Source organism: Diabrotica undecimpunctata, chromosome 10 (assembly GCF_040954645.1).
Source record: "Diabrotica undecimpunctata isolate CICGRU chromosome 10, icDiaUnde3, whole genome shotgun sequence".
NCBI lineage: Eukaryota > Metazoa > Arthropoda > Insecta > Coleoptera > Chrysomelidae > Diabrotica > Diabrotica undecimpunctata.
In genome coordinates, this window is record NC_092812.1 from 69,284,026 (window position 1) to 69,311,617 (window position 27,592).

A 27,592-nucleotide genomic window follows, 5' to 3' on the forward strand; every position below is an offset into this window, starting at 1 on the left:
TACATCGTTATGACAATGGATGAACCATTTCGCTCTGAAATAAAATGGTCAGTCAGTTGAGTGGAGAACAGCAGTTGAAAGCCATTTAGACCGACCAAAGTGGCAAATATCAGCTGGAAAGAACTATCAATAGCGAATATAACATATAGTTATTGAAGAAAAAATGTGCAAAAACGGCTACAAATGAAGGAAAAAGCGGATATCTTCAGACCATAAAAGGATGGTCCAGAGAAAGAGATAAGGATCAAATCAGAAGAGTGTTGTGGAAACTGAGACGTATTTTAAGGCTTAATTAATACAAACCCTTCTACAAAAAAGACATATAATTGTTAGGGAAGTGTTAAAAACAGTGGGACATCATGTCAAATTCTACATAAAAGTTGTTTATTTTATTATTAGGCGAGGGACTTAATGAGTGACGTGGTATAAATGATTATGTCTTACAAAATATATCTTCAAAAGGCACTCACCAAAAGAAGTTGAATCTACTCCGTAGTAGACGGCAATGTACACAATAGACCCTAATGCAAATATTAAATTGATAAGTTACTTGAATATCGTTGTTATGCTTTATTAACTTACTCAATATTTGCTGGAGTTAGATGAATTAATTAAAATAGAATACCACCATTTCTTTACTCTGCAATGTTTACGGTTAAAGTAGATTGATGTTTAAGAGGATGATTTAATAAATGGTGCGAACAAACATTAGGGAAACAATTTCAGCGTTTTCGATGGTAGTTTCTTAAATATATCGGTATATTTCTTCTCAGAGCTTTCTTTCAGCCGTGATGTATTGTTGCTTAGGCATTTCAAGAATTATTGCGTACAATTTGGGACAAATCTGTTAACTGTCAGATTTATATTACCCAAATGTGCACTTTTTATGAAACTAAAATGGTATTTTAAATACAAAATTTGTATTTTTATTTAATTTTGTAAAAACTATTGTAAATTGATTTGTTGGAAAATAAATAATCCCAATATTAAATTACGCAGTGAATATCAACAATAGCGTTATAGCTGAGGATATATGAAAGCTATGATTTGCTTTTCAAAGTGTTGACTAGAATGGACATGTCTAAAAGTTTTCAGTTTGCTAGTGGCATAATGTTTTATGGAAATGTGCAAAAAAGCAGAAATTCTATATAACCACATGTAAAAGGTAGATCGTTTTTTTTTTTTGGAATAGCTATACTGATTTTAGAAAATTGGTTAACTTAAAAAATGATATGGTAGGGGCACGTGTTGCAAATGCCAAAGCAAGGAAAAACCTTAAGAATACCACAGGTAGAAAGAAGGCAGAATAAACCAAGGGAAACTCAAGAAAGATATGAATACACACAGGGTAATATAATTGTGAATTTTATGCTGATATAAAATACTGCTGAAATTTAGAACAATTTACAAACAGTTCCACTACATGAGGAACTGTTTGTAAGGAGGTCGTAAAATTACTTCATATTTACAAATTTGGCTCTAGCGATTTCACCACGACTTTTAATCTCTAGAATTTGCTCTACATTATGAGTTAACCATGTTCCCAAGTATTTGCACCTGTTTACTCTTTCTATTTGAATATTGTTGTGTAATGTTGGATGTTTTGTAATAGCCATTAAATTCTGATACTCGTTTATCCTGACACTTAGTGGTATTGCGGTTTCTCCCACATAGAAATTATCATCTCACGTATGGTGTTTTGTATCTTACCGGGCTCGTAGAGACTTCTCACATTCCATGTGCCTATTCTGATACTTGATTTTATTATTTCTTTTCCATTATCACATGGATTTCTTCCACATAGAAATTGTTGTATTCACAGGGTATTTTATAGATGCAGTTCTTTGATCTCTTTTGAGTGTAGTTAGGTTTGGTTTTGGACAAGACATATCTAAGTGTATTGGTTGGTTCAAATGTTGTACATATTGTATTGTTATCATCCTTAAGTCCCTTCTTGTGAGTGTTTCTGAATTGCTTGTGGTGTTTTGTTGTTCCCTTTCTTCAATCTTTGCGAATTTCTGTTTATAAATAGCAATGGGTAGTCATTTCTTGTTAGCAAAGCCTTTGTTAGCAGGTTTTTTTTCTTCTTGAAATGCCTTTTCATTGGAGCAGATGTTTTTTGCTTAAATTTTGTCTTCCTTGTTCATTCTGATGTCATATTCGTGACAGTCTTCGTTCAGTCGTTGTAATATATCTGCCAGGGTCTGTAAAGTTATTAATTTGTATATTTATAATCATACCATCTTTACATCTTAGATATAATCTTCTAGTCTCTTTGAAGACTCACTATTTATGTTAAATATCAGCGGTGCCAATATACACCTCTGTTTTACACCCTAAGAATATTCTTACTCCTTACATTTTCTTTCCTTAAATTTGTTATCATTCTGATGTAACGGGTGTCAACGTTTTTTAGTTTTAGAATGTTAATAATTTTTAGCGTTTGACCATGTCGAAAGCCTTTTCAAAATCATTAAAGCATGTGTAGAACATCCTGGTTCGTATCTAGATCTCTTTGCATGAGTAAATTTATTTCGAATAGAGCTTCTCTAGCGTCCATACCTTTTCTAAAGAGAAATAATCACGGAGATATAATTTATTGTCGTTATCTAGTTCATGTATTGGAGAGAAATGGGGCACTGAAAAAAGGCCGTAGATTATAACTACATGCTACTCTGAAACTTAAAAATGTCGAAAAATTTATGTTTTTTGACTTATAGAAATTAATGAATATTCAGCTTTTTGTAATGAAAATAAAGTCCAAATAACGTATATTTTCATGTTGTGTAAAAATTGTTTATATATTTGTGTTTCCCTAATATTTTATTTGCACAATAAAAGTGTGAGAAAGACACGTGTTGCAAGACTTTTTAAATCTCAACTTAAGTTGCAAAATGATAAGCGTTTCTTCATTTACACTGCTTAACAATTTAAGTGGATATTTTATTTCTTCGTAATTTTGTTTTAAAAAATATTCTGATTCAATATATATAGTATCTAGCTATATAGTAATAGCCAGTTTAGCGATCCAATAAAACTTAGTTTAGTTAAAATAAAATTTGGTTTAGTAATATGTCTTTAAGACAACTTAAACTGTTTCACTGTTTAGAGGCAGGATCTTAGCCTTAGAAAAAATCGTGCATTAATTAGTGAATTTTTGAACCCAGCAAAGCGTTATGAAGGGTAATGCCTGGAGTAACCTTTGGGTGCGTACCCAAAATTGTTGGTTATAATTTTTTATGGCACTGGTATCAAATAAATATTTTAGGGTAAAATAAGCACAATATTATGAAAGTAAATAAAAAGCTTTAATTCGAGCTGTGCCAAATTAAATTTGACCCAATAGTTTACGCAAAATGAACGATTGAATATCCAAAAATGTCAATTTCTCGCCATTTTTATTTTGGAAATACCTTTTGTGAAAATTCTTTTCTTATGCAAAAATCATTACATTTTAGCTCTTTTAATTACAAATCCATTGAGACTTTGTAAGATCTGATCGATCAATTCCTTTTCGAGATACGTTGAATTGTTTATAAAAATCCTAAAATCTTTATAAATTTTGCAGGCCAAAATAAAAAAATAAGACATAGATATATTCTTAACGGATTCTCTTTTTGGTCGATTATATTTTTATATACATTACACACATTTTTAACTTATTGATTCGTATAGCTGAAGTCAAGAATAAGATTAAAAAAGACCTATCAAGTGGAGTTAGCTTAATTTGTTTAAATTGTAGTATAGGTTGGGCTCCCCTCCTCCACTTCCAACCGTTCCAACGTCGTTCAGCTGGAGAACAGCTGGTTGGATCGTGACGTATGAGGGGTCGTTGGCAAGAGGGTAGCTCAAGAAGTAAATAAAGGGTTGGGGTCAGAGCTGCATTTAGGTCGCTTATAAGTTCTTGCAGTTCTGCAGGATTATTAGCAATTAGAACGATGTCTTCGCAAATCTTAGATGGCTGAGGTATTCTCCATCAATGAATAGGCCTTCGTTCTGGCATTTCATTTTGCTGAATATATTTTCTAGAGTTGCAGTGAAGAGCTTTGGCGACATTCCGTCTCCTTGTCGGACGCCTCTGGTAGTGGGAAATACTGGAGTGTTTTCATAAATTTTTACATTAGCTTTTTGCTTGTCTGTATATATTTGCTAAATTCTCTATGTACTGTTTGTCAATGCTTTGATTGGTCAAAGTTTCTATACTGCCTTAGGATATATACAATCGAAAGCCTTTTTGAAATCGATGAAAGTTAATGCTAGCGGTTTTTCATATTCTTTAGCTCTACTCATTAGTTCTCGAAGCGTATGGATATGATCCATGGTACAGAATCCACTTCTGAAGCTTGCTCTCTTGGCTGTGCAGCATCTAATGCATTTGTTAATCTGTTGTTGATGACGTTTGTGAATATCTTGTATATGATTGGTAGTAGACTTATAGGTTTGTAGTTTTTGATATCCTATTTGCTACCTTCCGTATGAATGAGAATTATGTTAGCTGTATTCCAGTGGTTTAGTATGCATGTTGATCTTAGGCAATTCGTAAATATGCCTGCTAAGATTTTCCAGGTTTTCTTGCCAGCGTATTTAAGCAGTTCCACTAATATGCCATCTATTCAAGCTGCTTTATCGCTTTTCATTTTTGTAATTGTCGATTTTACTGCTTCTGGAAGGACTTCTGGTACATCTTCTTAGTTACTGATTGCTTCTTCAAGTGTTTCAAGGTCTTTGTATAGTTCGTTGTAGAATTTAATCATGAATTGTATTATTTTATTTTTGTCTGTAATTCTGGTGTTTTCCTTTGTTAGAGCAACGATTTGCTTCTTCCCAATGATTATTGCCCTACTTGTTTTCTTATAGTTTTTTTGCTTTCGATTTCATTATATTTATATATATATATATATGTATATATATATATATATATATATATATATATATATATATATATCTTATTACTAATAAGTTAGTGCAATATTTAAATTTTTAAATAAAAAATTATTATTTAAAAGCAATTGAGTATAAAAAATATATATGTAAAATAAAGATGATAAAAAGTAATCTAAAAATAAATTTTAATAGTCACTAAAGTTTTAATCGCAGTCAAAAAAGATATTGCCATGGTTCACAAATATTTGCTGCTACCTCAGATAAAAAAAAAGATATAATTTTTTCCGATCGCAGCGGGTTTGAACGCCACAATGCCAATTCGGCTACTCAAAAAAACAGTCAACTTTACTGATGTTTTTTGACTATAAATAGCGGTTTTGGCGCAAATGTTTTTATTACTACTTAAAAATATAATCGACCAAGAAGAGAATCCGTTTAGAATTAGATCTCTATCTTTTTTTAGAAACTAGTTCTGGCCCTGCCAAGTTTATAAACATTTAAGAATGTTTATAAACAATTAAACATATTTTGAAAAGGAATTGACCGATCGGATCTTACAAAGCCTCATTCGAATTGTAATTGAAAGATCTACAATATAATGTTTTTTGCATAAAAAACGAATTTTTAGAAAAGTTATTTCAAAAATTAGCTAATCAATTGCATACAGTTTGGGAAATATTACCAAAATTTTATTGATAATTTAATAATGAAATTCTCAAACAGAGTAACAGCATAAAGGAGGCCCAGAGGCGGCCCTACCTACAATGTATTAAATTGCTTATAAATGTGGCAATAAAATAATTTTGTTATGACTTTTCTTGAATTTTTATATTCTTATTTGATTGAAAAATATGTTTTTTGCTTCTATTCATTGCCAAACATGGTCTATGAATAAAGTGTGTGTCTAACAACTATGTCACACGTGCCATAACAATGTTTATAATATCCACTTCAATTGTTGAGCAGTGTACTTTACATATGTTTTGAACTGAATTAAAAAGCCAAATTTATGAACTGGAATATCTGATGCAAAATATAATATTAGACATCTAAATATTGGTTAAATTTAAATTTCTCAAACCCGTAAACTACTACTGCAACGATTATTCTTAAATATTTTAATATTCGTTAACTCTGTTATGATTAAAAAACAAAATTAAAGACACAATAATTAACAATAATCAACAAGATTGAATAAATTTCATATACAATACTTATTTCGTGTAAAAACACTTTGGCAACACAGATAATTAGCTAGAATATCACCGCACCTGCGAAGAATATCGAAAAGATTATTTATTATTTCAATAATCTAGACCAAAGCTTGGAAACACCCCCGATTGTAGGCAACAGATTCCTCCTTGGCCTACAACCGAGTTTGTTTACATATTGTGTATAAGTTATCGCAGAATGCCATACAAAGAAACTTGTGTACTGTATCGGTTAAAAAAAATTAAAAGTATAACAATGTAACCAACAATCAAATTCAAAAAAATTGATCGAACAACAATATACAACAAAAGAATAATCAAAATGTTACAAATTCTCAAAACAATTTTTCTAACATAATAAACTATTGATCCACTTGAGATTCTTTTATATGGCGAATGCTAGTTCACAATGGATCGATGCTTCATGTCCGCTGACGCCGTAAAGGCACAAAACATTAGTTAAAAAAGAAGAGTCCTAGCGATTTGAGCCCTTGATAGATCAGATATAATAATGAAATCAGTGTTAGTCTGGTCTATAAATAGGAATTTTCGGTAAAAACTCTATAAGTATTACATATTCCATCATTGACGATGAATCACAATGTTGTTTACTTAATCTCCAATGCAGTCCTAGCTTATTGTACAAATAGCTATTCTCCCATTCTAGTAATTTGTTCAGAGAATGCTGAGTCTGAAACAAAAACAAAATTATAATCTTTTCGCAATCAAGACAGAGTAATACATAACAATTTTAAGGAAATTTACAGCACGGGAGGTTCAAACAAAATATGTATTTTAATAGAGTCTGTCGCTAAAAACGTTATGCATTTAAGACTTTTACATGTGTCCACAGATATTGAGGAAATATAATAATAGCTGCTTCTTATTTTAATCGTTTTTAAGAGTCTGATGGGCGTACTTTTGGGAAAATTGTAAGGTGTTCATATGATTTATTATTGTTTTTTGTAAAAATTTACATCTATCTACGATTACAATCCTAAACGGATTCTACCAACATAAAAACATACATAAGTACACCTGGGTTCAACCAACGAGAAACACAAAGTCAATTATAGATTATGTCATCACAAAACAAGAAAAACACATACAAGTTAAAGACATAAGAGTATTAAGAGGACCGGAGTGCGGAACTGACCACTATATGGTAAGATCAAAATGTTACCTACAGTATCGACCTCGGCTACTACATCAAAATGACAACCAACTAGCTCAATCAAAACCCCTGGAATCGAATCTACCTAAATACAATATTGATGCACTGCAAAACGACTCGACATCATTCTTATATAAGCTGCGACTCAGCCAAAAATTGGCAAACCTGATCTACTCCTCAGCCCAGAATACTTATAAAGAGATAATCAATAAAATCAATGAAGCAGCTTACGAAGCGCTCGGCACAATCCAAAAGAACAAAAAGAATACTCCATTGTGGTGGACAAATGACATCGCCAATGCAGTACACAACAAGAAACAAACATATCAAAAGTGGCTACAAACAAATGATCCAGATGATAGACGAACATATGCAAGATCAAACAGAGAAGTAAAAAATTTAGTAACTAAAGCAAAAAATATTTCCTGGGAAAGTAAATGCGAAGAACTCAACAAATATATAGGGTCAACAAGATCAAGGGAAGCATGGAAAACGGTAAAAAATCTGAGAACAAACAGAAAAGAAACGAGTAGAATAGATTTAATAGAAGAAAGATCTTGGATCGAACACTACTCACAACTTTTGACTGAAACAAGACCTCAATTCACGAACATCAGTTCAACAACATATGAACTGGAATTCAGTGAAGACGATGAAATAACAGTACAGGAAGTCGAGAATGCAATACAAACTCTAAAAAATCGGAAGTCATGCGGACCACAAGGTATACCAAATGAATTATTAAAACATAGCCCACAAGTATTACGGGAATTACTGGCGTATGTCTTCACCTTATTCTATAATGGACACGACTTACCACCGGAGTGGACAAAAGCACATATTAACAACATCTACAAAAAAGGAGATAGAAAGAATTGCTCAAACTACAGGGGGCTAAGTGTCATAAATTCACTCTCAAGACTGTATGGAAAAATAATAAAAAACAAAATTGAAAAAGAGATGACAGATGTTGAAGAACAGAATGGCTTTCGTGCAGGCAGATCCTGTATGGACAGTATATTCTCTCTAAAGCAAGTTATCGAGAAAAGATTAGCCCACAACCTTTCAACTCATATAGTCTTTATAGATCTGACAAAGGCATACGATAGTGTACCACTTTCAATGCTTTGGGTAGCAATGGAAAAACAAGGAATAAGCAAAAAAAATATACAAGCAGTACAACAAATCTACAAAAATATGACGGCAAACATTAAAACTGGAAATAGATTAACTAGAGAAATTCCTATTAGTAAGGGCCTAAAGCAAGGCTGCTGCATAGCACCTACACTCTTCAAAATATATCTAAATGAGGCACTCTCAGTGTGGAGAAGAAAGTGCTGCAATATGGGCATCCCAATCGGAGATGATAGATTGTACACGATACACTTCGCTGACGACCAAGCCATTCTAGCTGAAGACGAGAGTGATGTAGGCTACATGCTTAGAAAACTGGAAGATGAGTATACCAAATGGGGCCTCACAATTAATATACAAAAAACTGAGTACTTAGTTGTAGGAGAAAAACCAGAAAGCCTACAAATCGAAATGGGAACTATAAAACCAACAGACAATTTCAAATACTTGGGAGTCCAAATAACATCAAAAGCAGGAAGTAGCGAAGAAATACACTCCAGGATTGGCCAAGCAAGATCAGCCACCAGACAGCTACACGGACTATTATGGAATAAAAAAATAACAAAAGAAAATAAAAGAAGAATCTATAAAACAATAATAGAAAGTATTGGGCTGTACGGCGCCGAACTCTGGGAAATAAACCAAAGAAACAAATCAAAAATTAAGGCCATGGAAATGAACTACTGGAGACGATGTTGCCAGCTCACTAGACTTGATAGGGTGAGAAACGAAGATATTCGGAGAGAAATGGAAATCGATCTAGACATAAGACACAATCGAAGCCAAAAGACTTAACTGGTATGGACACCTTCAGAGAATGCCTGAAAATAGATGGCCAAAAAAAATAGAAGAATGGACTCCGCCAACTAGAAGAAAACGAGGTAGACCAAGACGATCCTGGAGAGACGATGTCGACGATGCAATGACCGCCAGAGATTTAACAACTGAAGATTGCTTCGACAGAAAACGCTGGAAATTAGGATGCGAGAAGCGGCGCCAGCTGTAGAAGACTCGCTTGTTATATATATATATATATATATATATATATATATATATATATATATATATATATATATATATATATATATATATATATGTAAAAATTTGAAATCCTGAAAATCTGAAGACCAACTGATTTATCACACACTCATTTTATATTTTGTATGCAAAAACATATTTGTTGGCTACAATGTAAAAAAAACTTTGAAAATAGCTGTAAGTTTCACAACATAATGGTTGTAATTATAACTTATGATTTTTACTGTAAAAAGGGTTGAAGAGTTCTTAAAATTAAAAACTTGTTTTGTTAAAATTACTTATTAAAATTGCTAAATTACTATATTCAATATTGGTCTTGATACACATGCAAAATCTATGACCGGGCTGCCCAGCGGCCCCAAAAATGTCTACTTCCCCCATATCTCCTTTGTTCTAGCATTCAAAATAACCAAATCAAAATCGTCACATAGTCCTATTACCTATTACCTTTTTCCCATGATTATTAATCAACTTGTCTTTAGAAAATCCCCTTTCCCCATGGCACTTAGTTTGGATCTCTTCTTCCGCACTTCTTTGGTATAGTTCCTGTCAATGTAAATTTCATTGGCTCTTAATTTCTTGGTCTCTACAAAAATTTTACAAACATCGCTATTTCACAGCACATGAATTATTAAAGGTCTATTTGGCTTTGGAGGTCTGGAAGTTTTTACAAAAGTTTTTCCAGAAATCTTAAATTACTGGAGTGTAACACTCCCTACCTGAATGACGAACACCTTTAAAGATTAGGTTATTTCTCATTTGCCCTCTTGATCCTCAAGCATTTTTCCTCCAACCGTGACCCTCCTTTTCTAACTCGTCAGATATCCCAGATACGTTAGCTTCTAAAATTTTACCTTTCAATGTTAACTGATGGTTTTCTGCTTTCAATTACTGGATGTACTAAGTTCGTTTACATCATCCTTAATCAATACATTTTCCAATTTTTAATGTTTTGTAGAGCAGCTCTTCAATAATTGATTTTATTTCATCCTTCTTTATACTGACACTATCCATTTCCATGTTGTTTAATTGTGGTGAGCTTCCACTCCTTCGTCTCTTTTGGTTTGGAAGTAAAAAAATCAGTTATTTCTCGATTATTCATTGAGTCATCTATTGAGTAATAACTTGAAAAACTCACTCCGAAAAAATCCGATATATCAGATAAAAACTTTGAAACCAGAACAGTCAACCGCTAGGAATTAATTGCTAATTTACTGGTAATTCCACTATTTTAGTTTCATCGTTTTTGGCGATATCTCGAATTATCCGGGGGTGAGTTTTGCGCTAGAGGATGATGGGGTAGCTTTTGGGGATTGGTGAATGTACCAATCACCAGCAATTAATTAGCAATAAAATATGCTGCCAAGATGGACCCTGTAGCCCTTTTCCTATGCCTACGCTAGCTTTACCGTTAAGTTAGAATAACCATTGTTTCTCGGAAACGGTTACAGCAATAAATTGTTTCTTGACATAAAGCTTCAGCAATAAATTAGCAATTAATTCCATGCGATGCACTGTTCTAGTTGTGTCGTTTTTGACCGATATATTGATTTTTCCGGGGGTGAGTTTTGTGCTAGGAGATGATGGAGTAGTTTTTAGGGGTTGATCAATATACCAATCAACAGCAATTAATTAGCAATAAAATATAGCGCCAAAATGGGCAGTGTAGCCCTTTTCCTTGCCGAGTTATAGCTATGGCCACGCTAGCTTTACCGTAAAGTTCGCATACCCATTGTTTCTCGGAAACGGCTACAGCAACAATTTTTTTCTTTCCGTAATAAATTAGCAATAAATTATGGTCTTGATATGAATTCGGCTTTATAAAATAAATATGCTAACTTTACCGACATTTCCCATACGAAGTTCGTATTTACAAATTGAGAGTTCTCGCAAGAGTTGGTAGCCAAGTTATCATTGAATGAAAATCGGCTGTTTCACAACATTTGTTTTCTTTAATTAGTTATCATTACCTTAAGAAACACAAAAGACTGACTAAGAAAACTAAGATGAATATATATATAACACAATAATTGGCCCAATATTATACGCAGCAGAAACAATGACTAAAAAAGATGAAGAAGACCTACGAGTAGTGGAAAGAAAGATAGATCATGAGAACTATACTGGTAACAATCAAAACAGATAAATATGAATATAGAAGCAAAGTAGAACTAGATGACTAGGTCACATCTGGCGAGCAGGAGATGAAGTAGTGACATAAGCGATGATAGAATGGAATCCAGGAAGAAGAAGAAAAAGGGGAAGACCAGGATCAAAGTGGTTACAAGCAGTTTAAGAAAACTTACAAAACGCAGGATTAAGAGAACTAGAGACAGAAAAAAATGTAGAGCAATCGTTAAGAAGATAATATAATCAAAAGGGACTGATTCTCCCAAGAAATCTAGTATCATTGATAGGTTCGATATGCCGTCCTCGCCAAGTTCTAAAACTTCATTTTTTCAGCATTTTTCAATATTTTAAATAAATTTTGATTTTTAAATAATAGCTTCTATTCTACAAAAATAAAATCTATATTTTTACAAAAAGGGTCTAAAAACGTAATTAGTAAGCCTACAAGAAGTACAAATGATGGTGCAACATTAATTGACTACATACTTAAAATCCTGTTAAACCTTTATTTGCAAAAATATAGGAATGTTAGTGAAATGAATTTTAATCAAATAAAGCTTGAGCTGATTTCATACAATTAGAATGTAACTGTAATTTTGTAGGTAAAGTACCATGGAATGACAATCAAGTTTCTAAAATAAATAAAGAGCGTGATAAAGCTTATAAAATATTTATGAATTGTTCAAATAGCAATGTTGGTACTGATAGGACACTTATTGTGGAAAAATTTCATGATTTTAAAATACTTCGAAATTAAGTAGTCAATCTATTGGATGAGAAAATAAAAGGCTGGTACTTTGATAAAATTGAGATATTAAATAACAAAAGTAAATTGAACAGAATGATTCTGTCTCCTGCCGTTGCCCATAATGTAGCACCCAAACAATTTTTAAAGGAATCAACCTATTAAACACAACGCTAAAATTAACAACCAAAGTGATAACAAATAAACTGAATGAAATTATAACACTATAAGCATAAGAATATTAGCATAAGAATAGCAAGGCTACACCTCTAGGAATAATCAAAACGATCGAAAATAACGATCGAAAATATTGTTCTGAAGCTATTCCCAGTGACGTGCAAGATGTTTAAAGTTTAGGAGATAATTTTGCACATTCCCATCCGTAATAAAAATGATATTCCAACATCAGAAATTATTTGTTCAATTGAGAGTTCCATTTCTAACTTAAGTACCAATGTACAGGATGACATTAGGACTAAATTTTGTAACATTTTAACAAATTTTAAAAACAAAAACAAATACCCCTTTGAAAATAAAACATTGCACAGAAAAATTTTAAAAAACAAAAGCTTTTTTAAATGAGAACCCCAATCTAGTTTTTATGAAACCTGAGAAAACAACATCGAGGTAGAATCTATAGAGAGGTCATCACGTGTTTAAAAACGACCTCAGTTCTGCCATATTGTAATGATTGTTGTGTCAGATCGTGTATGATTGTTTACGTTTGTTGTTTTTAGAATATTTTTTAGTTTTAATACTTTTATAGTAACTGTAATATTATATTGTGATAGTGTATAATAATGGTTTCTTATTCTTAACGTAGTTGCAGTAGCACAAGCAATGTTGATAAAAAATCTTCGGGAATAACGTTTTATAGGTTAGTATACAAATATGTAAACAAAGTAATGGCCCGTACTTCAAAAAATAAATTAATAGTATTCATAAAAAATCTTATAAGTAACGTAGATCAGTTTCTCGATTAATTTTTCAGTCATTATTGACTATTTTTAGAAGTTTCTTCTTCTTCTTCAAGTTCCGCTCCTATTGGAGATTGGAAATCATTCTGGAAATTATAATTTTGTTGGTTACGCGCCTGAATAGTTCAATTGAACTGCATCCAAACCATTCACGGAGATTGTGTAGCCACGAGATTTTACGTCTTCCTACGCTTCTTCTGCCTTTGATTTTACCCTGCATTCTATTCCTTAGTAGTTCGTATTTTTCACCTCTCATGATGTGCCCCAAGTATTCCAGTTTCCTGATTTTTATGGAATTTAAAACTTCGATTTGTTTTCCTAGTTGTTCGAGAACTTGTTCGTTTGTTTTGGGATACATCCATGATATTTTCAAAATACGTCGGTAACACTACATTTCGAATGCTTCTAGGTTTTTAATGTTTGATTTTTTAAGTGTCCAATCTTCAACCCATACAAAAGGGTAGAGAAAATATAACATCGAAGCATTCTAATTCGGAGCGATATATTGATATCGCGATTACAAAAAAGTTTTCTCATTCTATTAAAAGTTGACCGTGCAATTTCAATGTTACCATTTGTGCCAAGATGCATTACGGCCTCTCAACTATCGAATTAACAAAGTTAGCATATCATTATTCACGTGTAAATAATATTGATTGTCCCTCTTCATGGAATACAAACCAAAAAGCAGGAAAGGAATGGTACAGGTAAAAAAAGTTTTGCATTTTTTAGGTCATAAGAGTAAACAATTTTTTTTACAGGTTCTATCTGCGAAGACATCCGTCTGCATCATTACGTAAACCACAAGCAACAAGTCTAGCCAGACCGACAGCATTTAATAAAACAAATGTTGAAAGAGGTGTCAATGTGACTCTAATTTGTTGTATCAATCCTATTGGTAATTGTGTACTTCCTTTATTCGTATTTCCGCGTGTGATTTTTAAGGAACACATGTTGAAAGTGTCTCCAATAGGTAGTGTTAGGACGTGAATCCTAGTGGATGGCCTAACTCTACGATTTTTGTTGACTATTTAAACCACTATATAAAACATACAAATTCAAGTACTGACAGCAAATCACTTGTCGAAAATCATGAGAGCCACATCTCAGTGGAAGCTTTAAATTTAGCAAAATCATCAGGAGTCGTCATGCTTACATTTCCACCCCATACCAGCCACAAGCTACAACCGTTAGATAGGTCGGTTTTCCGGCCGGTAAAGAAATATTATAATACAGCTTGTTCCGACTGGCTAATTGCAAATCCTGCAAAAACGATGACAATCTATGATAGTGCTGAGTGGGTTGGGAATGCATATCCACAGGCATTTATACAGAAAAATATCCAGTCTGGTTTTACCGTTTCTGGAATTTTTCCATTCAACAGAAACATTTTCGAGGAGCACGAATTTCTCAGTTCGTATGTTACGGATAGACCACCAGTTACAGAAGAGTCAAGAGAAATTTAAAAACTACTGAAACCTGCTTTTATTTAAAAACCGTTCCAAAGTACAAGGATCTCCCCTACATAAAAAGAAAAAGAAGACAGGATAAGCAGTCACATATTTCATGCTGCTATGAAATGTACGCTTTCTTCATATCACACATTAAAAAAATTAATGCAGTTCTATCATTTCCAGCATTTCCTAGAGATCGACAGAGTTTTCTATTTTATACTAATTGTAGTGTTTGTGTATCTGTGTGTTTTTGCTTATATTCGATTATCTTAGTCGAATCAAAGTTGAACTGCTGGAATTTAATAAAAGTGTCATATTAATAAAAAATCATTATCTAATAATTTTAAATATCTTACAAAAAAATTAATTTCCAAATAATATTTTATTTCTGCTAAACAATTATAATTGTTTATGATCAGTATCATAGCCAGCTGTATCGGATGATTATTGATTTAAAATTTTAAACATTTAAAAGGAATATTTTTATTAATGTGTTATTTTTGACTAGCAACTAAATTAGATTTTATATTTAAAGGCGACCACTATTTTGTTAATTATGTTGTTTATTCAAAAGCCATTAACAAAAATAAATATCTGTTTAATTATATTTGGACATATTTAAATGAATTATGTGTTGACTAAAGGGACAATGAAGACTTAGTTCATGATAAATACAACAAAATATATTACTTGATGTTGTTAATATTTATATTTGAAGCATTTAATAAACATATTTGCAAATTTAAATTTTATGGAATAAAATATCTTTTAAATGGTAAATTAACCCACATACTACTACTGTCCTTTTAAAAGGCAATCGATATATTTCCCTTAAATTTATAACTTAAACTTACCATTGATAGATGGCGCCTGTGGGGTTTACTGTCAAACATATCGATCAATATACCTATTTCATCAGTTGCTCGCTTTAAAAGTTTGTTTACTTACCGGCATAACATTGTTTTGTTTTTTAATTAAACATGGATGTTGCGAATTGGAGGTAAGTTTTTTTTAATTATAACTCAAATGTGGGCGTTTTACATGATTTGCTAGTCATTGGCGTCATTGCTTTACTTACGTGTAATTATAGTGGAAATATTGCTTCAAGTTTTTTGTTACTTTCTTGTGTACGGCCATTTTTGTTTTGTTCTTTTAAAAGGACAGTAGTAATAAGCACTACAAAATGGTTATTTTTTTAGGAAACCGTTAAAATTGCATGAATTAATTGCAGAACTTGAGACAGATGAGATTCCAACGCCTCCTGATGGTATAATTATTTTTCCTCCAGACAATGCAAATGATAATATAACAGATTGCGATTCAGGGGACGGGATGTCACAACGATAGACCATTTACCAGAAAGCCAGCTGAGAAATGACGTAGAGGTTATTTTCGATAATCAAGATCAGAGTGCAGAAGAGTCGTATTCCGACAACGACGACATATCTCTTGCCACACTACGCAAAGAAGAATCAAAACTTTCGATTATTCTCGAAAAACTAGGATCTGCACAATGGCTTATAGGTGATCTGTACCAGCATCCTAAAGATGTTTACTGGAGACCAGAAATCGGACCTAAACAAAATCGCACGCCATTACAGCTATTCAGGCTATTTTTTTGACGAAAACCTATTCAATATGATAACAACATACAAATACATACGCGGCACAAAAAAACTTGACTAGTGATGTTACAGATAATGAAATTAGGTGTTTTGTGGGTGTGCTTATTTTGAGTTGCTACGTGGTGTTACCATGGAAAATTTTAGAGCTAAGAAACATCCCGCAAAAAATAATTTCTATTATAAAGTCACTATATACTGATGCGAAAGGCAGCGTGACACACAATGGGATCAATAGTGACGAATTCGACGTACTTACTGGAGTTAGACAGGGATGTGTGCTTTCTCCGTTTCTTTTTAACATAGCTATAGACTATGTTCTCTCCAAACTAGACTCCGACACAAGAGGGATACAATGGACGTTAACCACACGCCTAAGCGATCTAGAATACGCGGACGATATCTGCCTATTAGGTCAAAGGTTCCAAGATCTGGCTTACCAATTGGAAACACTTTCCACTGAAGCCAATAAAATAGGTTTGAAAATCAATATTAGTAAAACCAAGTCCATGAGAATAAATGCAAGGAACAACACGCTATTTACTATCGACAATATGCAGATTGAAAATGTGGAAAACTTTACGTATCTTGGAAGTGTAATAACAGAAAACGGAGGTACAGAAGACGATATTGGTATGAGGATACGAAAAGCCCAACAAGCTTTCAGCACGCTCAACCCTGTTTGGTAATATTCCGATCAAATGTCATGTCTGTTCTACTCTACGGATGTGAAACCTGGAAAGTGACAAACACCCTCACAGACAAACTACAGGTCTTTGTTAACAAATGTCTACGAAGAATTGTTCGTATATTCTGGCCTAACACCATTAGAAACGAAGATCTGCTACACCTGACCGAACAAAAGAGGGTACAAAATGAAATTAAGTCCAGAAAGTGGGGTTGGATCGGTCACACACTCCGAAAAAATAGTTCCAGTATCGCAAAGACTGCCCTAGAGTGGAATCCCCAAGGGAAAAGAAAAAGAGGTCGCCCAGTACAAACTTGGAGAAGATCCATCATGGACGAGATAAGAGGCCAAGGAAAGTCTTGGAATGAGGTGAAGGCCTTAGCGCAAAATAGAACCCGATGGCGCGTTTTCACTGAAGCTCTATGCTCCACTTAGGAGTTCAAGAACCTTATATATACATGGTGTTACGAAAAAGATATATGTATTGGGAAAATCGTGATGATAGTCAGAATGAAAAAGTCGCTGGAGCTCTATCGAGAGATAGATTTTCCCATATAATGAAAATTCTTCATGTATGTGATAATAAATAATAGTTTGGACAAAACAGACAAGTTTGCTAAAATACGGCCATTATATGATGCATTGAATAAATTTTTTTTTAATCACGCTCCTTTCGAACAAGAACATAGCCTAGATGAAGCTATGGTACCATATTTTAAAAGGCACCCTACGAAACGGGGTTATAAGCTTTGGATGGGTACTCTGGTATGGGTATTTGCAAATACCAGCCTCATACAAAAATTTGGGTCTTGGTTCGTCGGTTGTTTTGTCTTATGCAGATGTGCTTCAATCACGATGGCCAAAAACGAGATTCTACCTTTTTTTGATAACTTCTTCTCATCCTTGCATCTACTAAATGAGTTCAAAACTAGTGGTATTTTCGGTACAGGTACAATAAGGGACAATAGCACACTAAATTGCCCCCTATTCGCTCCAACAGCTATGAAAAAAAAAGGTAAGGAGAACTTACGATTACATATTAGATAAAAACACAGGAATTGTGGTTTGTCGCTGGCATGACAATAGTGTCGTTACAATTGCATTTAACTTTTGTTCAGTAACTAACAGTAACCGAATATGATAAAGCAATACAATTTTTATAAGGGTGGCGTAGACCGCTGTGACCAAAACATTAGTCTTTACCGGATCTCTATAGAGGGACAAAATGGTACTTTCCGCTAATAGTACATGGAATTGACATGGCTATTCAAAAAGCGTGGCAATTGGACCAAAAAGACGGAGGAAGCCTTGATCAGCTTGAATTTAGAAGGCAAATAGCTTGCAACCTACAAAAAAGATACCAAACGCGGCCCAAGTTTTGTTTATCAAGAAAAACAATCTCGTTTCGGACTTTGCACGAAAAAGGTTCAATTTTTGTGAGAAAAATGTAAAATACCAGTACACCCTAAACAATGTTTTAAGGATTTCCATACTTTGTAATTATTTTTGTATTAATAAAGTTTTACGTTCTAATATATACTGTTTCTTACTGCTGTCCTTTTAAAAGAACATGACATATTTTGTCAGCTAATGCAAAAATTATTATTTTAGTATTTTTTTGTCGTTAAATAAGAGTGTTAAATAAGTTCTTATATTTCCTTTAAGTAAAGATACAATTAAAAAAAATAGTTTCAGTAATATGTGGGTTAATTAGATTGGAATTAAAAAAACTACTTGGTAATAAATAATATATATATATATATATATATATATATATATATATATATATATATATATATATATATATACATATATATATATATATATACATATATATATATATATATATATATATATATATATATATATATATATATATACTTTTTTTATCGGCAAGTCTCAGTAAGCTAAAGACTGGTAACTTCATTTTATCTTATTACTATTATTCTTAATAACTTATAATGTTACCTAAAGTTAAAATTATATATATATATATATATATATATATATATATACATATATATATATATATATACATATATATATATATACATATATATATATATATATACATATATATATATATATATATATATATATATATATATATATATATACTTTTTTTATCGGCAAGTCTCAGTAAGCTAAAGACTGGTAACTTCATTTTATCTTATTACTATTATTCTTAATAACTTATAATGTTACCTAAAGTTAAAATTAAAAGCTAATTTATTAAATAAAATTGTTGGAAGTGCATTCGTATGATCTTTTTGGTTCTTTACACTTTAAAATTAACCTTAATGTTTTTTACTTAAGTTTTTATAATAACTTTTTAATACATGTATTTTTATCACATGTTCTTTTGCTGTGCTAATTTTGTTAAATTGCAAACTATACCTAGTTTCAATTAATTATTTTATACAACGTTAACTCTGAATGTCCAGTTTCGTAAGTTTTTTCATATTTTTTTAACATCATTGACTGCTACATGTCTTTGTAAGATGAACTGATGATGCTTTCTGAGCAGAAAGCGAAACGTCTTCAATAAATAGATGAAGTAGCCACCTTCTTTGTCTTTTATTTCTCCACTTTGACCGAAAAACCCACCACTCTTTGAGTGTACCTTAGTTTATATATATATATATATATATATATATATATATATATATATATATATATATATATATATATATATATATATATATATATGTATAGAGAAAGAAAATGTAATGAATAGAGACCTAGTGGAAAACTATCCAACAAGGTCATGGAGATGACGATGGAAAGATGGAAATTTTACGTGTGATGGGAAAAATGGTCCTTCCAATATGTATACATATTAAGATTTACTTACCCTTTTACTCAAACAAATAACAGGCCACAGGGAACAACCAAGTGTGCAACAACAGCAAAGACAGCCACAAAATAACCATTTTACATTTACAGGAAGTGTCTTTTTAAGAATACCATTAATCCTCATAACTGTTTCCTTGTATTCTTCAGGTGCCACTCTTGACACTAAGCCACTAGGAAACTCAGTACTAAACCTATTGCTTAAGCCAAAACTGCAAAAAAAAACTAAACATTACAATGAAAAACATATTTCAAAAAAGACTGAATATCAAATTTATTGGAAAACATTACTGTCATATAAGTCAAAATATTACTGCTGCGGTGTTCACAGTAAATTTGTTTATTGCTATTTAAGTTTTTTAACTTTTCATCTGTGAAATTCAGAATTGCAGATTTGTCACATATTAGTTCAATTAACTAATTGCTTAAGAACCATGTGCAGTATTAATACAAATGTGACAATTTTATTACATTTAAGAAAAGTCACTGAAAGGCCTATAATAATAATAATAAATGTCATTATTAAGAAACAAATCAATTTTTTTATACAATATATTATAACAGTAGGGCGAAATTCAGTTTGTAATACCACTGTATAACAGTGGCATACAACTGCTCTTCCAGCTAACTCCCTGAAGATAGGATAGATACACTGTATTTAAAAACCGAAACATGTATTTTACAATGGATCATAAAAATATTACATTTTAACAGATATAACACTAGACAAATTTCTAACATTGTAGGACAAATTGTTTATATTGCAAGAAATTGAATACAAAAATGAACAGAACATTTAAAAAAAATATGTTACCTAATAGAAAACCCTGGAAAAACATCAATAAAATGTAAAGAGTCATTGTCGTCACCTGATGCAAGTGAAACAGAAGTATCTTAAGCTGAGGGTGATGACAGTCCATGGGATGAACAGGTAGAAGAAGAGCTACAAGAACTAGAGGCTGCAGAATGCCACGAACTCCAGCGGGGGACATTTGTATTAGTAGAATTAAAGGCAGTAAAAGGCTGACAACATCTTACAGATATTTTTGTGCGATCGAAGATATTGATTGAGATTAAAATGAAATTAAGGTTATAGCTCTAAAATGTATGGATGGTACCTGCAAGCAATTTGCCATACAGGAAACTGACATTGGTTTCGTCAACTGCGAACCAATTATTGGTATAGCCGCCGAGCCAAAAATTTTTATCAAGGGTTAAAGAATGTTTTACAAGTTTCTTAATAATCAAAAATTTTTTTGGAACGATAGTAAGTGAATATTTATAATTTTAAAAATTCGGTTGTTATATCTATGTATTTTATTTTATTAAACAAATACTTACGTCATATGTAAACCTTAAATCTTCGTTGAACCAAATGCCTAGGATCTTAACCTTTTTGCTAAAAATTAAATCATCACATTTTCCTAAGGAGATACCTCCCAAATATGATAGCCTGAGTTTTGGATGTATTCAATTTTAAACAATGATTTTGAGAAAAAATCTGCAGATGAAGATCATGATTTATTGCATTTACCTCTTGATCATACTCATACTGGATAAAATGATATATAGAGTTGGGTATCGTCTGTATACTAATGCTGTGAAAACACAGAGAGGAAAATGGGATGTGTATTATATAGAGAATAAAATTGGAAAAAATATAGATCCTTGTCTCACACCAGTATTAAGATCTAGAAATGAAGAAATATTTTGATTAAGTTTTACTGCTTGACCTCTTTTAGAAAGATGGAATTTCATTAGATCAGCTGCTCCCGCTTCTAGACCAATATATTTTAAAATAGCGAATAACTCATTATGGTTAATTGTATCAAGAGCGTTGAGCAGTCTAGAAGAATTAGAATTGATATTTTATTTTGGTCATAGGCTCTAAAAATATCATCTGTAATATTTATTAAAGCAGAAAGACAGCTGGACCTACAACTGGACTGCATCATAGGAAGTATGTTGTTATTTTTTAAATGCATTTGTAACAGAATATTGATTACCTTTTCCAAAATTTTAGATAATGTAGACATTACACTTGCTGCTCTCAAATCATTCATGCTTTCTGTAATTTTATTCTTCCGTAAATGAATAACATGTGCCTGTTTCTATTTAGTGGGAAGAATTGAATTTTTTAAGCAAAAACTAATGACATTTGTGATGGAAGGTAGAAGAAATGGAATACACAGTTGTAGTGTTAATATCAACATTGCCAATAGTTCTACTTTATATATTATTAATTATATGTAAAAAATAAATTTCAGAGACTGGTTTAAAGGTAAGAAAGGAACTGAGGGAATACTTATTAAAGTTATTTTCATAGAATATTGTGTACATCAATATAATTCTAATACAATTTTAATTCTATAAATCTAATTCTTCTAATTATAATTCTATATCAAATTAGAGAAATGTATTTTTGGATATGGTTTTTTCTAGCAATATGGTAACTGAACGTTGTAAAAGTGAGAGATCTTTTACTGAACTTAAATCTAGATCATATTGCATATGAATATTGTTGAAAAATCTCAAACATATTTAATTTGCCAAGTCTAGCTTATGAGGAATTGTTTTATGATTTTAAAAATGGCAATTACACTTAACTTAATAAATTTTTGAGCTCTATTAATTTTCAGAATTGCTTGGCTCACAATGATATTAATGTTTCAACTAATATGTTCTATGAAATTCTTTCACTAAAAGTTTTCTACTTTATACCTTTGAAGAGATACACATTAACTTTTCCTAAATGGTTTCCCCATGAACTTAGAATTTTGACATGTGAGAAAAGGTATGCTCATTCATTGTACATGAAATATTGTAACGATGCCAATTATAGTCAATTTTCTCTTCTTAGGTCAAAATGCAAATGTTTGTCTGGTGTATGCTTTAATCAATATGTTACAGGTATCAATGCTCAGTTGAAAGACAATCCTAAATCATTTTGGAAATATGTTAATGACAAGCATTCTAGTTACAGTTTACCAAATGCTGTTTTACAGGGATCAGTCTGCTATTAATGGGTAAGAAATTGCTAATTTATTCAAGAACTTCTTTCAAACTGTCTATACCCCTGCGGTTAATAACCTTCAGATTCCCAATATCCATATCAATAACAATGTTGGCACAGATTATAATGTCTCAGAAATCACTCTCATTGATATTTTTGATTGTATAAGTTCTCTTCCTAATAAGATTACCCCTGGACCTGATGGTGTTCCCAATTTTCTTTTAAAAAAGTGTGTTTGTACTGTTACCATGCCATTACATACTTTAATCAATAACTCATTACAGTCATCTTAATTTCTTGATGTATGGGAGGAGAGTTTTGTGGTACTTACCTATATTCAAATGTGGTCAGAAAGAAAACATTGAAAATTATCAAAGTATATGCATTCAGTATGCAATACCTAAATTATTTGATAGTTTGATAGCTAAACAGATATCTTGGTTGAGCAGTGGACTTATCTCAGAGTCTCAGCATGGTTTTTGTGCAAAAAATCTACAGCTACTAATTTAGTTTGTTATCAGTCTGAGCTTATTAAGCAAATTGAAGGTCGAAAAACAAGTGCATGCTATATATACTGATTTCCATAAAGCATTTGATCGTGTTGATCATCGGATTCTTCCTGCAAAATTGTTGTCTGTGGGATTTCATGATTTCAGTTTGTCAAATGGATCAAAAATTCGTTTTAGGTCATAGTCAAAGAATTAAGAAGGTTGCTGATAATATTTCAGAGTCAATAATGGTCACCTCAGGTGTTCTGCAGGGAGGACACACATCATTTTTTTTTAACATACTTATTAATGATATTATGAGTTGTTTTTTAAGCTGTCAATGTATAATATTTGCTGATGACTTGAAGTTCTGGAGAGTTGTAGAAGATTTTAGAGATCAGTTATATTTACAAGCTGATTTTGATGGTTTATATAATGGGAGTAGTAGAAATGGTCTTCATTTAAATGTTAATGAGTGTTGTTATATCAGTTTTATCTGAAAGATTAACACTATTGTTACAACTGATTTCAGTGATAAGCATCCCCTTAAGCATGTCTCTTCTCTACTTTTAATATCCCTCTTCATCGAATATCATACGGTAACAATATGTTACACATATATATGAGATTGTTGAATAACTCAGATGTAGATCTATTTACCACCAGTGGAGTCAATTTAAGCAGTCCCTTGTACTTTCATAATTTTATTATTTCTATATTATTGTATTTTACTGTTATTGGAGCTATCCCATTAATAAATAAACATCTGATTTCATGTTTGGTACAACTTATTTCGAAGTTATTTTTGATTTTTCAATCATTTACCAAATATTATAAGTTATTCCACATGTCTTTAGTAGATTGAATATGTATGTTGTTAAAATATGATTTTTTCTCTCTCGGTCATGGCTGTTACTAGGTTACGTAATACTTTGTAGGTATTCCATTGATTTATATTTTTAGTGATCTTATAAACAGTAGGGGGTTTAACCCTATCTAACATTAATTATCTGATGGTACCAGTTAGCCATAGAGCATATTTCTTTGAAATTCTGAAAGTCTAATATAGAACATGAATGTCAAGTAAAGTAATGATATTATTAGAGAGAAAATCAACTTTACTATCTATATCTGGCAATTCATATATTATTCTCCATGGTATAAATTCCAGATCTGGTTTAAACTGACTGTGAAATTCCTAGTAGTAATAAATTTATTTGTATTAATTTTGACATCACAACCGAATTTTAAAACAACCATTTCATGATGACTTATTTCTGGGATATGTTTTACTTCAATAGGCAAAATTTTATCTTCAGTAGATGTGATTATATATATTAAAGTAAAGTTGATGTGAACTGGGTGATTCTAGTTGCTTGATTTATCATCTGCTTTAGTCCAAGGCCATCTAATAGATATGAACTATGTGGAGTAAGCATTGGTATTTAACAGATAAACATTAAAGTCACCCAAATAGAGTAAATGGTCTACACTTGGCACTGATGATAACTGTTTCAAAAATTCCAAAGAAAGTTTTTTCTATTTCAAGAAAATACTACCACTGCTTTTCTATTGTCATTCACCATACCTGATATAGTTCCACCAGCTATTCTTTTTTGTCTTCTCCCAGCCACTTGTCTCTTTATCTCTTCTTTCTTCAGTTATTGTGCTTGGTATGTTTAGTATTTTTTCACAGAATTTATTTACAAGTAATCTTTCCATATTTTTAGGATATCATCTGTTTTTATTTTTAATTAATCTTTATTAATTTGGTATTATTTTCTAATATTACTATTTAGGTCTAGCTGAATCTTCATATACTCTTGCAAGGGTATGTCCAATGGAGTATGATTTTTTAGAATCTCATATGGAGTAAAATTATTTACTAAATGTCTTGCAATCTAAATGTTCTACTAAATACTAAATGTTCTACTTTATCTTTAATGTTTTTTAACTTTGCACTATTAGTATTAAATATTTCTTTTTAATTTTATAATATAATTTTATATTTAAAAACATATGCACAAATTTACCAATTGTTGCCTTATCACAACACTTTATACAACATTAACAAAAATAATACTAGATGCTGTCTGGGTGAGAACTAGATGACAAGAGAGAAAGTGATGGATTAGTTCAGGTTTTTCTCAGTTGCAATTAAATTTTAAATGAAATGTTTTAATTTTGCTACAAATGCAGAATACACTTGATGTCAAAACTATTGGAGCCTTATAAAAAGTACTGAATAGCTCTGATTATTAATTTAAATGCTAGTTTACAAACATATCTCATTCCCTGTTTTAGGGAACCTAGAAAAATATTTTCTTAATTAAAATACTTTATTCATTAGATGAATTAGTGATGCCTAACCAAAATTAATAAAAAACACCCAATAATCATAGAAACACTTTGGAAAATAGTAACAACTAAACAGTTTGGAATGTTTAACAAGTAATTAAAAATATTACTTACACAGTCATATTGCCTGCACCTCGTATAACAACAGGATCAGGAACCAATGATGGGGCATTTTCATCATTGTTCTCTAACTCTTCCTCATAATATATTGCATCAAATCCTTCCATGTGTCTGAAACATCATAAAAATTTTTTATTTTATTTCATTTCATTTTTTAGAAAGCATATTATTTTGTACTCATCTTGCTTATTAAATTTAAGTCTTGGAATGGTATAGTTTTTAATACAGCAAATATTACCTAAAATTAATTGTTTTCTAATTAGTGCTTTGTTTACTTTCTTACAAATTCCATCATTTTAGGGAACATATAACTGGTATCACTCTGAGCACAACAAATAAAACACAAGAAACAATGTCTAAGTGAAAACTGAATGACACTGACAGTGACAAAAAGGGAGATGGCAATAAAAAGAACAAAGGTTGTTCGAACGAAGTAGAAGAACATTGGTCTGAACACATACGGTTTTCAGCTATTCCTGCCGAGTGAAATCAATTTGCCATAGGTGGTGCATACATTTTTCGTACGGTCTGATTCAAAACTTGCGAATAGAAAGGACATTTTTGGAGCTCTTTATGATAGTAACTTGCAAGCAGTATTATTTGTTCTTAGATAACTTGCTATTATAATCCACCCAAGAATTATCAATTAATAAGTCTAACAAGAATAAGTTACAAAAGTTTATTTAGTTTCAAAACTTACCTTGCGTTGTTTCTTATTTAACCAAAACTGAAATACCATAATTGCACTATCATTATGATTTGCTTTAAATGCGTTAAAGATTCACTTATCTTAAAACTTTTCATTGATGTCTTTGACATTTTCATAATAATAAATTCAATATTATGAAATTACTTTCTTGTGGCATGTCTAATTTAATTATTATGTTTATATGGGATTAAGTCACAATTATTGGTTGTAATTAAAATCACATTTTTAACTAATTAGTGTTTGACGTTTCGACTTCCACTCCGGAAACGGTTTGAGAACGATTTCTATTCAGGAATGGACGAATATATAATGTATTCAGGAATGGAATGTGAGTCGAATAAAACGAATCTTATATTGGCAGATTAATGCTGACATACATACGGCTCTAAAACCAATGAAGGAGTTGGAGCTGGAGTATACGGAGGGAAACCAAGCCTTAGTGAAAGTCTAGTTAATCACTCTATTATCTTCCAAGCAGAAATTTATAGATACTACAGACATGTGTCTGCAGGAACGCTAATAAAGAGGAACTGCAGGGACAGACCTATAAAAATTATATTGGATAGCCAGACGACATTAAACAAACTGGAATCGAATCGAATTGATTCCAAGTTTCGACCAAAATGTTTATTATCTCTAATGACTGAATGCACTAAAGCCTTTAAAGTCTAAAACTTACTTATAAGTCCTTAATAACTTGGAACTGCAGACAGTTGCTTACGCAACTGGCGAAGAACAATAATAATTTCGTTATGGGTGCCAGGATATAAAGGAATTGTTGGTAATGAGATTGCTGATAGTTTTGCTAATGAAGGAGTTAATATTCCTTTGACCCCACAGGGGTATTCTACAATGCACAAAAAAGTTACATAGTGGGGAACGTCCCAAAATGGTAAAAGGAACTTAGTGTAGCCTACTTGGAAAAGATTCCTACTGCTAGCTGGCAAAAATACTCTTAGGTGGTGGCCTCCAATAAACGCCGTACACCGCCGTA

General features: G+C 31.7%; 1 protein-coding gene across 1 annotated transcript; it reads right to left on the bottom strand.

The window, feature by feature from the left end:
* Window positions 1–2,057: 2,057 nt before the first annotated feature.
* Window positions 2,058–26,265, bottom strand: LOC140452353 (cysteine-rich hydrophobic domain-containing protein 2). Its single transcript, XM_072546557.1, has 4 exons — window positions 26,128–26,265; window positions 25,884–26,000; window positions 19,912–20,122; window positions 2,058–6,786 (listed from the first exon to the last, which is right to left on the bottom strand). Exons 2-4 carry the CDS (start codon window positions 25,994–25,996, stop codon window positions 6,619–6,621), a joined length of 492 nt encoding a protein of 163 aa, XP_072402658.1. The 5' UTR covers window positions 25,997–26,000; window positions 26,128–26,265; the 3' UTR covers window positions 2,058–6,618.
* Between the last annotated feature and the right edge of the window lie 1,327 nt (window positions 26,266–27,592).

Bases quoted from the DNA above. Each gene is read 5' to 3' on its own strand.
- LOC140452353 (XM_072546557.1), bottom strand. From the start codon at position 25,996: ATGGAAGGATTTGATGCAATATATTATGAGGAAGAGTTAGAGAACAAT. The intron at 20,123-25,883 runs GTAAGTAATATT...TTTTTTTTGCAG, and splicing joins GGTGCAGGCAATATGACTGT to TTTTGGCTTAAGCAATAGGT. The intron at 6,787-19,911 runs GTAAGTAAATCT...TTTTTGTTTCAG, and splicing joins TTATTTGTTTGAGTAAAAGG to ACTCAGCATTCTCTGAACAA.